This window comes from Mesoplodon densirostris, chromosome 18 (assembly GCF_025265405.1).
Source record: "Mesoplodon densirostris isolate mMesDen1 chromosome 18, mMesDen1 primary haplotype, whole genome shotgun sequence".
Classification (NCBI taxonomy): Eukaryota; Metazoa; Chordata; class Mammalia; order Artiodactyla; family Ziphiidae; genus Mesoplodon; species Mesoplodon densirostris.
The window spans coordinates 12,442,931-12,455,195 of NC_082678.1; the positions used below are offsets into that span (position 1 = coordinate 12,442,931).

A 12,265-nucleotide genomic window follows, 5' to 3' on the forward strand; every position below is an offset into this window, starting at 1 on the left:
TCAACCTCCACTTGGAGAAATCCTACCCAATCTTCAAGAAATATCTCAAATTCAACCTTGTTCTTGACACCATTTCTGATCTCCCAAATATATAGAATATGATCTCTCTCCCTAATTTAATTGTTTTTCTTACAGCACTTAGCACAGCCTGCCCTATATTATTTTATATTTATGCACTGTGTTATTATTCCCTCTTGAAAGAATAAAGACCTGAGAGTAGGGACCGTTTCTTATCCATCACTGGATCTCTTTGAAGGTTTTAACACAGTACCTTGCACGCTGAATAAGTATTAGATAAGTTGTTTTGTAAAGAAATACTTAATGAGACTTCACTTTATATATGATAAATATGTAACATGAGCTAATATCCTTTTCCTCTCAACACTTGGTAAATTGACAACAAAGAAGTACAAAAGGCAAAAACATACTAGAACAAAGAGAAAAGAACCACAATGAGGTACCACCTCACACCTGTTATTATGGCTATTATCAAAAAGACAAGAAATAACAAGTGTTGGCGAGGATGTGGAAAAAAGGAAACCCTTATGCACTGCTGGTAGGAATGTAAATTGGTGCAGCCACTACGGAAAACAGTATGAAAGTTCCTCAAAAAATGAAAAATAGAATTACCAAATGATCCAGCAATTCCACTTCTGGATATATCCAAAGGAAAAGAAATCACTATCTCAAAAAGACATCTATACCCCCCACGTTCACTGCAACATTATTTACAATAACCAAGACATGAAACAACCTAAGTATCCATTGATGGATGAATGGATTAAAAAAATGTGGTGTATACACACACACACAAAATATGGAATATGATTCAGCCATAAAAAAGAAGATAATCCTGCCATTTGTGACAACATGGATGGACCTTGAGGGCATTATGCTAAGTGAAATAAGTCAGACAGAAAAAGACAAATACCATATGATCTCACTTATATATGGAACCTAAAAAACAAGCCAACAAACAAGCTCATAGATAGAGAGAACAGACTGATGGCTGCCAGAAGCAGGGGATAGGGGGTGGGCAAAATGGGTGAAGGGGGTGAAAAGATATAAACTTCCAGTTATAATATCAATACAAATAAGTTATGGGGATGTACTGTACAATATGGTAACTATAGTTAAGAGTGCTATATTGTATATTTGAAAGTTGCTAAGGGAGCAGATCTCAAAAGTTCTCATCACAAGAAAAAAAACATGTTTTTGGAACTATGTACGTTGACAGATGTTAACTAGACTTACTGTGGTGATCATTTGGCAATGTATATATATATCAAACCATTATGTTGTACACCTGCAACTAAGATAATGTTGTATGTCAATTACACCACACTTAGAAAAAAAAAAAAGTTGGCTCAGGGTTCGTAACAGGGAAATTCAGTGAAGTGTGCCTACTCCAAGGTGGGAGCCCTAGTCACCCTCCCTCATCTGGCTTCACAGGATACTGGTCACGCGCCCTCGGACCCCCTACTCCCAGCCCCAGGAAAAAAGATTTAAGAAATCTTCCCTTAAGAAACCAAATAGACTCACAGGAGGAAAAAAAAAAAAAAAAAGAGTGAAAGAGAAAACAAAAATACACAAAAACAAAAACAAATATTGATACCTGGGGTTCCACTGCCCAATTAATCTGCAGTGAAACCCACCAGCTGACAACCCATGGCCACCCACAAAGTGCTACTCAGTGCTTCACTCCTAAATATGAACAGCTGAGGATCACAAGGCACTTGAAAAAAGTCTCCAATATCAAAGAGAAAAAACTAAAACCTAAGAAAGGAATCTGAGGAAACAAAAGAAACAGAAGAAATCTTCAAAAAAAAAAAAAACCTATAATAAATATCCTTAGAGAGATAAGTCAGGGTGTTGCATCCAAGAAGAGAATACTCTGAAAAAGGAACAGAGAAAAGAGCTTTGGGAAATTATATATCATAAATAATTATTATGTTAGCTGAACTTTCCAAATTCAATAATAAGAAAACCACCCAATTAAAAACTGGGCAAAGGGAGTTCTCTGGTTGTCCAGTGGATAAGACTCTGCACTCCTAATGCAGGGGGCCTGGGTTCAATCCCTGGTCGAGGAACTAGATCCTGCATGCATGCTGCAACTAAGTAGTCCACATGCTGCCACTAAAGATCCATATGCCACAACTAAGACCCAGCACAGCCTAAATAAATAAATAAGTATTTTTCAAATGGGCAAAATATTTCAACAGACACTTGACCAATGATTTTCTTCACAGACAGCAAATAAGCACATGAAGAGATACTCAGCATTACTAATCATTAGGGATGATTGACTGATAAAGATACAGTGATATGGGAAAACCTTGCCGTATATCAAGGAAAAACAGTTTAGTGTCATCCTAGTTATAACTTTTAAAAAATGTGTAGATAAAAGCAGGTTACAGTAAATGGAATAAAATATATATATATATACAGAAACATGTCTAGTGAGTATCTTTGGTTGGTGGGATTACAGATGATTTTCATCTTTATATTATATGTATTTTCCCAAAGGAGTAAATCTACACTATTTTTAAATTTTTCATTGCAATTTTTAAAAACAACTTGAGAATAAATGAGATCTCAGGGGAAGGAGGGAGACAGTGAGGGGGCCAGGGGCTGGTTTGAAAACCTGGAAACCTGGTGTTTAAGGAATAGGCAGAGGAAAATTGCATGGAGGAGAGGAACTACCAAAGAGCTGAAATTATCAAGAGCACTATTTCTACTTTAACTGACCCCTGTAAATAATAAGTAAATGTATTATTTATTATAGTTCTAGAATAAATCAGATGTTAGGTAAACTGAATGTTTTGAATCGGTAAGTTAAACATTTAGTAATTCTTTTAAAGGGGGGGGGGAATAAAGCTCTATTTTCATGTACATTTTTATTTAATGTGGTCCTTAAAATATTTTTATACCTCGTGAGTCAGTTGACAGCTTTCGACAGAATAAAATACTACCTCGCTACATTGTAAGAAAGGTCCCTATATCCCTACAGAATATCCACTTTCAGTTCAGGAACAAATCAACAGACAATAATAGCTACTATTTATTTAATCTTCACTATATATATGCCAGGCACTGTTCTAGGCACCTCACATGCATTAACCCATTCAGCCTTCACAACACCCTGAATTCAGTACTATGATATCTCCATTTACAAAGGGGGAAAGTGAGGTACAAAGAGTTGAGCAAAATGCCCATCATCACAGAGCCCAGATTCAAACCCATGAGGACTGGTTCCAGATCCTTCACTCTTTAAAACTCTGTGCTACATGCTACCTCCCTAGATCCTTGACATTCATAAAAGATTTATCTAAAATCCTGAGACTCTCACATATCATGACAGCCTAAAATTCTGTGGTGGGCTGACATATGTGGGTGCCTCCGAAGCCTGCCAGACACCCTCACACTGACTATGTGGAAAAACGACTCCACTTACACTGCTCCTTCTCTGACAAACCCTGGTATAAATTCTCCAAGCTGACCTAAAGCAATCCAAAAATCTTAGATATTTTGGAAGATTTACAAACCAGCTCTCATTCATCCTAAGAGAAGTATTTTAAAACTACTGTAATGAACAAAATAAGTCTGGTTATAAAGATTGTATTAAAATTGTATTTGTAATAATCCAGCTATTCCACTCCTAGGATATACCCAAGAGAAATAAACACATCTTGTCCAGACAAAAACCTATACACGAAGGTTAGCAGAAGTATTATTCATAACAGCCGAAAAGTAGAAACAATTCAAATGTCCATGAAGTGAGGAATGGATGAGCAAAATGTAGTATATCCATATAATGGAATATTATTTACATATAGCGCTGTTAGATGCTCCAAGATCCATGAACCTTGAAAACATTATGCTAAGTGAAAGAAGCCACGTATTTTATGATTCCTTTCATAAGAAAGTTCCAAAAGAGACAAATCAACAGAGAATGAAAGTAATGGTTGCCAGGGGATGGAGCAGGGGAGGGAGAGAACAGGGAGTGACTGCTATGGATATGGGTTTCTTGTTGGGGTGATAAAAAATGTTCTGGAATTAGGTAGGGATGATATATTCACAACTCCGTGAATATACTAAAAACCACTGAATAATACACTTTTTTTAAAGTGTGAATTTTATGGTACGTATACTGTATCTCAATAAAACTGCTATTTTAAAAATGCAAAAGTGTGTGTGTGTGTGTGTGTGTGTAATTAAAAAAATTTTTTTTTTTGCCATGCCAGCTTGTGGGATCTTAGTTCCCCGACCAGGTACTGAACCTGGGCCCTCGTCAGTGAGAGCTCAGAGTCCTAACCCCTGGACCACCAGGGAATTCCTAATTTTTTGCTATTTTTTAAGTGCAATTTTTATTAAATACTGCTCAAAAATAATTCAGTAATTTAGATGTCCAATGTTAGCTCTTACTGTTACTATTTTTAAAAATCAACCAGCAATCAAAAAATACTTGAGGAATGTAACTTAGTATCTAGAAAAATATATAATCTGATACACACCAGTAGACAAAACGATTAAAACATTATATTTAGCTATATGCATTTTAATACCATCTGCATTTTACTGTCTATCTTTTAAAGTGCATTTTTTTTTTTTTTTTTTTTTTTGCGGTATGTGGGCCTCGTGCTGTTGTGGCCTCTCCCGTTGCGGAGCACAGGCTCCGGACGCGCAGGCTCAACGGCCATGGCTCACGGGCCCAGCCGCTCCGCGGCATGTGGGATCTTCCCGGACCGGGGCACGAACCCGTGTCCCCTGCATCGGCAGGCGGGCTCTCAACCACTGCGCCACCAGGGAAGCCCCTAAAGTGCATTTTGTAAGGTTTTTTTTTAAAGAAATGTTCTGTCTCCTGAAGCTTATCATTTTAAAGAACTGAAAGCATGAAAAAAATTAGAATAATGAGGGTCAGTGCTAAACGAGTGCTAAATTATGAAGGTGAGGCTATAACTGCTCTAAGAGGCATTCAAAGAGAAGAGAGGACTTCCCTGGCGGTCCAGTGGTTAAGACCCCGTGCTTCTACTACAGAGGGCGCGGGTTCGATCCCTGGTCTGGGAACTAAGATCCCACATGCCAAGCGGTGCAGCCAAAGAGAGAGAGAGAGAGAGAAGAGACCAAGGTGAGCAACAGAACTCTGTGAAGACTTCTAGGAAGAGATCCCCAGAGCATGGCTAAGGACCAGGGAGGGAGCAGTCTACCCAATGCAAAGAGGGCATCTACTAGGATTTGCTCCTGTCTATGTCACCCAGACTACCGGTCTGCCACCACTACCACCACCTTCTCACCCCTGGCACACACACACCCCCACCAAGGATCTGCAGTCACAGGGAGGACACGAGATCTTGAAGAGGGAGGAAAGGCAGACCTAACGGAACAGACCAGAGCTCCTGGCCTTAATAGCCTCAATCCTGCTGCACACACACATTTCAATACCCAGCTCCACTTCCAAATATACACCAGAAGAGTACTGGGCCTGAGCTGTACAAAGACCATCTATTATTGCATACCTCAGACACACCTCTCTAATACCCACAGGTCATGTTGTCCAACTTTTTAATAACTCTTTGGGGCCCATATTTTCTTTCTTTTAATTCTCATGTTTAACCTCTTCAGGTACCAACACCTGAAAACAGATCTCATTAATTTCCCTTATAATCTTGAGTTCCTGTTCCTACTGAAAGCACTGCCACTCTTACAGAGGCATATCTGATGCATTCCTCTGTCTACACTTCTGATGCTGGAGAATTCTGAAGTACCTCCTGAACTGATCTTCCCATCCAGGGCTACAAAACCCATCCAGATCCCCACCAGTTATCTGTCCCCTTCCAATCCATCCTGCAGAACAGAAGTAATGCTAAACTTCCTGATGTCCCCCTGAAATCATATCCCGCTTGTTTCCAGATCTTCTGATTGATCCCCAATACCCACAAATGAAATAGATCTGAAATAAACAGGAGGGTGGGAGGGGAAGAGACTTCAGAAATCACATCTTCCATTAATTCTCTCAATTTGTGGGGGAAAAAACTGGCTGCATCGGTGATTTAACAGTATCCACGATTTGATTTGGTTTGGTTTCATGCTCCCACATGGTGCTGACAGGAATACAGCAAATCCTTTGGGGGTTCCAGGAGTGAAAAATGACTGAGGATCACTGATCTACCCCAACTGTTATCCTACAAATGAGGGAGAGAGGAGATGCTATAGCCTGGTTCTCTAAGTACTGCCCAACAATGGTGCTTTATTTTTTTATTCCCTATTCGCATACTCAGGCTCTTGCTAAACCAGGTTACTTAAGACTGCCTGCACTTTAGAATCAGTGCCTTGCTTCATGCTGCTCCCTCCCTTCTTCTGTCCGTCCTCACTAGCCACATGCCCATCCAGGAAGCATACGCCCACACCAACTCCCCCAAATAGGGTATGATCTCGCCCTCCTTTAAATCTCCAATGCACTTTGTACCTCATTTGTAGCAATCAGGAATTCCAAGCACAATGAAAAGATATTTGGCTGACACCGGTGAGAATAAATGCTGCCAGCAGGTAACAAATTTTGCTTCAGATCAATCTACAGTTCATTCATGGCACCTACGCCACCCATCTCCACTCTCATAATCCTTAGAGCACAGGTCCCCAACCTTTTTGGCACCAGGGACCGGCTTCACGGAAGACAATTTTTCCATGCACGGGGGTGGGGTGGGGGTGGGGGTGGGGTGATGGTTCAGGTGGTAATGGGAGCGATGGGGAGCGGCAGATGAAGCTTCACTCCTCGCGTTCACCACCTGCTGTGCAGGCCTGTTCCTAACAGGCTGCGGACCAGTACCGGACCCCTGCCTTAGAGGACATAAATCACTAACTCTCCCAGGGCAACACCAGGGCTTTTGCTTTCTGAAGTCATCAGATGTTCAAAATACCACCTAGGTATCCTCAGCAGTTCCACACAAGTTAAATGCAAGAACTATTCTGTTTAAAGTCTGATTTAACGTTTTGAATTAGAAAATGCTTGATTTCAAGGTGCTGTCAGAACTTTACCAAATGCCTATTCAAAATAGATTTTCTACACAATCCTTCTCAATGTCCTGGCAAACTATGTCATAAAACCTACAGGCTGAAATAACTCTAAATTTTAACAATAAAAGTAAAAGCCTTATTCAACCAAATGCCTTGAATTTAAGCAAAACTAGATGCTTTCAATTTTGTATTAACAAATTGTTATACCTATAATAATATCTGTCATGTGAGTACCTTACGTACCCATTTAAAATTTCTCTCCATTAAAATGAAAACATTTCACCTCCAGTGAATAAACTTAAAATATATGTTTTTAGAAAATTAAGCTAGTAACATCAACCAATGTCTTCGCATCAACAGGTATATTACCTACAAAGTACTCAACATATGAATAGATGAATGAGTAATTTCTTATACTAGGAATTGAATATTTAGTGCTTAAGCCAACATTCTAGTTTACAAAGCTTAATCATCTTCTCTAAATTACCAATAAAGTATATTCTTCTCTGAGCCCTGACAATACAGCTGGATTCAAATCCACCAAACATATTTATTTATGAGCTTTGGGGTATCTTAAACCATCTAGAACATATTTCCTTCCAAAGCACATACATACACATTTACCTAGAAGTACAGACAATAAAACTAATGAAACAGGTGCTTAGCCTAAACAACTCACTGTCATGCATTGTTATTCTAGGCAAGTAGACATATTCTAAAAGTTTAGAATGCAAAATGTATCATCTCTTCCACCATAATCTTGAGAAACAATGTTTCAAAAAGTAAAACATCTAACACGTTAACACCACATCCAATAAAGAAAGGAAAATGCCTGGCAAGCAATATGAAACAGCAGCTCAAAACACACTAACTCTGCTACTAAAAACATTCCCTGGTCAAAGTATCAAAATCTAATTAGACCAATATTTAGTTTCCCAAATCCAAAATATTTAGGAATTACGGCACCCACAGTAGAATTAGCACAACTTCATCTATTACAAGTTCTCACCTACTAACAATCATCTGTCCAACCAATCTCTGATGAGCACCGGCTGTGTGCGAGACGCTGTACTAGGAACGGCAGGGGGTGTAAGATTAATATAAGGATATATAATCCATAATTTCACGTAAGGATAGAACAAGCATACACAAGGTGGACTACGAATGTCATCAGAAAAAACGAAATGTCATGCAAGTACATAAAGATTTAAGCATCTTTTTAAAAAAGGAAACCTAACCACAAACTGTAATTTAACTCAGCATATACACGGCTCTCAACCCTAAATATTATTTTCTAGGCCTTCAAAGAGGAGTTAAAGTTAGCTGAACCACCCTGCCAAAACGCCTTAGCTCTCTGTCTCATCTGAGAAGACTTCCTCCAATAGTGTAATTTACTCTCCACGGGTCTTTCCATTCTGGGCTCTTGGTAGAAAAGACCACATGTGATTTCTTAAAGTAAAAACTATTACTATAAAAGATGTACTAAAATTAAGTTGGCAAGAAATGAAGAATGGTGTGTGGTCCCTTCTACATACAGGACACAAGCACTTGACATCTGATTCATTCCCTTCATTCTCCTGCCAGCTCTCCCCACACCCGACCCCAAAGACAGGCAGATATTCTGTCAGGCAAAAGAAATTACCTTTTTCATGTGCTGTTAGGACAATCTAAACAGGTTTACATCTGACTTAATACTCATACTCCTCCAATGAGTATTTAGGCATTTATAAAAAAAAGACACATTTAAATTTAACAACTTCTACTATCCTAGTCTCTTTTAAAAACAAGTGACACACCTTTATCACTTTGTTAAGATCCTATTGCCTCATGAACTTTACTTTTTAAATGCTCTGAAAACTGGATTCTAATTTAGTTAATCCAGATTAACAAAACTATAAAGGAAAAGTCTTGTAGGTTATCGCTATAAGTTATGTTTTTTTTTCACAATTTAGTAAGCCGCAAGTACGTATTTAATACAAAGCCGCCATTGTGTGTGTTTTTTAAATAAACAAAATGTATCTCAGCACCAGCCTAGAGGAACTCTGAGAAAATAGGAGAGGAGTCACCATAGAGAAATTCATTACAGATCACGGAGGACTATTATCCTCAGAAACAGAATGAAAATAAAAAGTCATTTTGCAATAAATCTCCCTATACTTCTGCTGTGTGACTTCGGAGTTGGTCCAAAAGTTCATCTTCAGCAATTGCGTCTGCATGATCAACTATACGTCTCTGCAACAGGTGACAGCAAACTGCATTTCTCAGGCAAAGGGATCAAATTAGTTAAGACGCATGTTCCTGAGGTCTCTTATTTTATTTTGCATTTTACCGAAATGACTTTGAATAAGATGAAATACTAAATTTGTTTTGGTTTCCTTAGGTTTTTCTGCTTTGCTTTTTAATCGGCCATTTACCCGCAACTGTTGCACGCGCCCATTAGCACTCAAGAATAAAAACAAACACACAGGACCAGATAACGCTCCCCTGCTAACCCAACTGATCTATTTCCTTAAGACACTTTTAAAACCACACAGCTCGGGGTGTGAAGAGAAGCATGTTTTGTGTGTGTTTGTATGGCACAATCTGTCTAAATCCTGAATTCCCTTTTCAGGAACAGATATAGAATAAAAATCTAAAAGAAACCACATTAGAAATGCAAAGAGGTTTGCAAAAACAAGAGGCTTCTTTCATTCCAAAAAACCAAACCAAAACAAGGGGAGAAAAATGAATGCAATGGATGTGTGTGTGCCAAAGTTTCAACCCTGCCCGGTGGAGACACTGAACTGGCACAAATTTTTAAGAGGAAAAAGAGGGGGTTGGTGGGGGGAGAGGGAGAGAGAGCGCGAGTGTGTGGCCTGCGAACTGCAACAATGCAATCTCCATTTTGAACAATGCGCCTCTTTCCTCTTGTAAATCTAGTTTTTTGCCACTTGATGTGCCGTCGCATTTCCCCTCTGTCGGGGGGGGGGGGGGAGGAGGGGGGGGAGACCAGAGAGGGAGTGAGCGAGGGGAGAAGGGGGAGGAGGTGGGGAAGGAGTCTGCAGCAACTGGGCTGGGTGGGTACCTGGAGTGCTGCTATAGGTGCTATGGCTCCTGAAGCTGCTTTCCGTGCAATAACTGGCGTCGTCGTCGTCGTCGTCTTCCATCTCCTCCGGATAATCGGAGTCATCGTCGTCCTCTTCCATCTCATCCTCCTCGTCGTCCTCGGAATCCTGGGTCTCCTCAGCCTCGCCGTCCTCCTCCTCCTCCTCCTCCTCGGAGACCATGTCCTCCTCCTCCTCTTCCTCCTCACTCTCGTGGTCATCGTACACCACTTTGTTGACGGCCCTCCGGGCCGGGGTGGTCCGGGCCAGGTGGCCGCCGCCGCCCCCGCCCCCCGTCCTGCCGCCCCCGCCTCCTCGCCCCCCCCGGCCCGGGGCGCTGGTGCTAGGGGGGGCCGGCGGCGGCGGCGGCTTCCTCCGGCTACTGCTGCCCCCCCTGGGCGAGCTCAGCCGCGTCTTGGGCGCCACCTCAGCCTGGGCGGCGGCCCACCTGCCCCGGCTGCTGCCGCGGTGCCGCGAGCGGAGCCCCCCGATGGGTCCGGACGTGGGCGGCGGCGGCGGCGGCGGGGCCGGGGCGCAGCGCTCCGCAGCGGGAGCCGCGGGCTGCTTGGGCGGCCTGCCCCGCCGGCCCCTCATGTCGGAGCTGAGGCGGGGGGAGAAGGGAAAGCGGAGGGGGGAGGGGCGGGCGGAGGGGTGGCGGTGGGGGGCGCCGGGGCCGGGTGGGGAGGCCCGCGGGGCCGGGCGGGAGGGGCCCGGCCGGCGGAAGCGGGTGGAGGGAGAAGGCTCAATCCGAATTGCTGGGGCCCCACTCCGGATCGCCTTCAGCCGCCATCTTGTTTCTTCCCTCTCGCTCGGTGACTGGGGGAACCGACAGCGGCCGCAGGCCCGGAGCGCGGTCACGTGAGCTGCGCCGCCGACGAGCCTGGGACGGAGCGAGGCCGCACGGCGGCCGCTAGGGGGAGCGCGGCAACGCCGGGTCGGGGGCGGGGAGCCCCGGGCCCCCTCGGTTCGGCGTGGCTGGGCTGCAGCCGCTGGCGGCTCCGGGGAGAGGGGCGCTCCCTCGCGAAGTGCCCCGGGCCGAAGGCCTCGGGAGCCGGCCGCCGAGCGTGAACTCACAGGACCTTCTGCTCGCATCTCCCCTTCCCCGGCTCCAAGACGAGGGCAGGGAAGCCCCCAAATTCGTTCCCGTCCTGCCCCCTTGGGGAAACGGATGCTGAAAGAGTCAGAGAGGGTGTCGGGCAGGGGGGGAGACTCCAGCGACCGAGGAGGCAGGGCAGCGCCAGCAACAGCAACGGAGGGAAATTACCTGGGGGCGGGGAGACGAGCCCCCAGAAATGTGAAACTCCGAAGGCTGGGCTCTAGAGAGTCCTGAAATTGATCCCAGTGACAACTACTCGGGGGCTGTGCCAGAAGCCACGCCCAAAGCTGCCAGACCCCGAGCGAGGGTCGCTCTGAGACTCTTCGGATAAAATTCCCACCCAAAAATCCTTCGATAAACTTCAGAATGCAACTACATTCCAGTTTCTTCCACCTTTCCCAGGGTCCCAGCTAGAAACTTGACCACCTCTGAAAGAACTTTTTTATTTGCTGTGGAAAGGGTAACTTCCCACCTCATACCTACTTTAAAATGTTGTATGTTTGTGTTATCGGGAAATAATTTTAATCTCTTTACCTGACAAGTAACCAGGTCTCGGCTGAACCCAGGGAACGAATCATAATGATGAAATTTTAGGCATCCCCAGACCAAGCGCAGGGAGACTCAACTTGCAGTGGTCTGGGGCTAAGAGCAAGGTTTTATAAACATATTAATATTTATTGAAGCACGTGACCACCAAAAAGTGATTTAAGGAAAAATAGTTAACAGGATTCTGTCCATCAAGTGGCTTATTATAATGGAGTTAGAAGGATAGAACGCATATGTGAAATGAAAATGAACGTACAAGCATTAACTGCCAAATTCATTTATTCAATATAGTTCCATTGAGCAGCAAGGGTGGCAAACTTATATGCCTTCAGTGACCAGGTGACTAGTGAAAGTAAATCAAGTGAGCAAGGTGAGGACTTCGGCGGATGGAAATGCCTGTTTTGTTTAAAGAGCGCAGCTTTGGGAATGTGGGCCTAAAATGGCCAGATCTTCGAATTTTTCAAGAGAAGGTGGAAATGTGCATTTCACATGAAATCTCTTGATTTTTAAATGTTGGCAACTGTCA

At 43.2% G+C, this 12,265-nt stretch overlaps 1 protein-coding gene across 14 annotated transcripts in view; it reads right to left on the reverse strand.

Moving 5' to 3' along the window:
* BPTF (bromodomain PHD finger transcription factor) overlaps positions 1-10,897 on the reverse strand; it is a 144,352-nt gene extending 133,455 nt beyond the window's left edge. For all 14 annotated transcript variants that reach the window (XM_060080489.1, XM_060080487.1, XM_060080485.1 and 11 more), the window contains exon 1: positions 10,079-10,897. In XM_060080489.1, coding sequence (XP_059936472.1) covers positions 10,079-10,691 — 613 coding nt within the window. In that variant the 5' untranslated portion in view covers positions 10,692-10,897. The remainder of the gene's footprint in view (positions 1-10,078) is intronic.
* Positions 10,898-12,265: the final 1,368 nt, after the last annotated feature.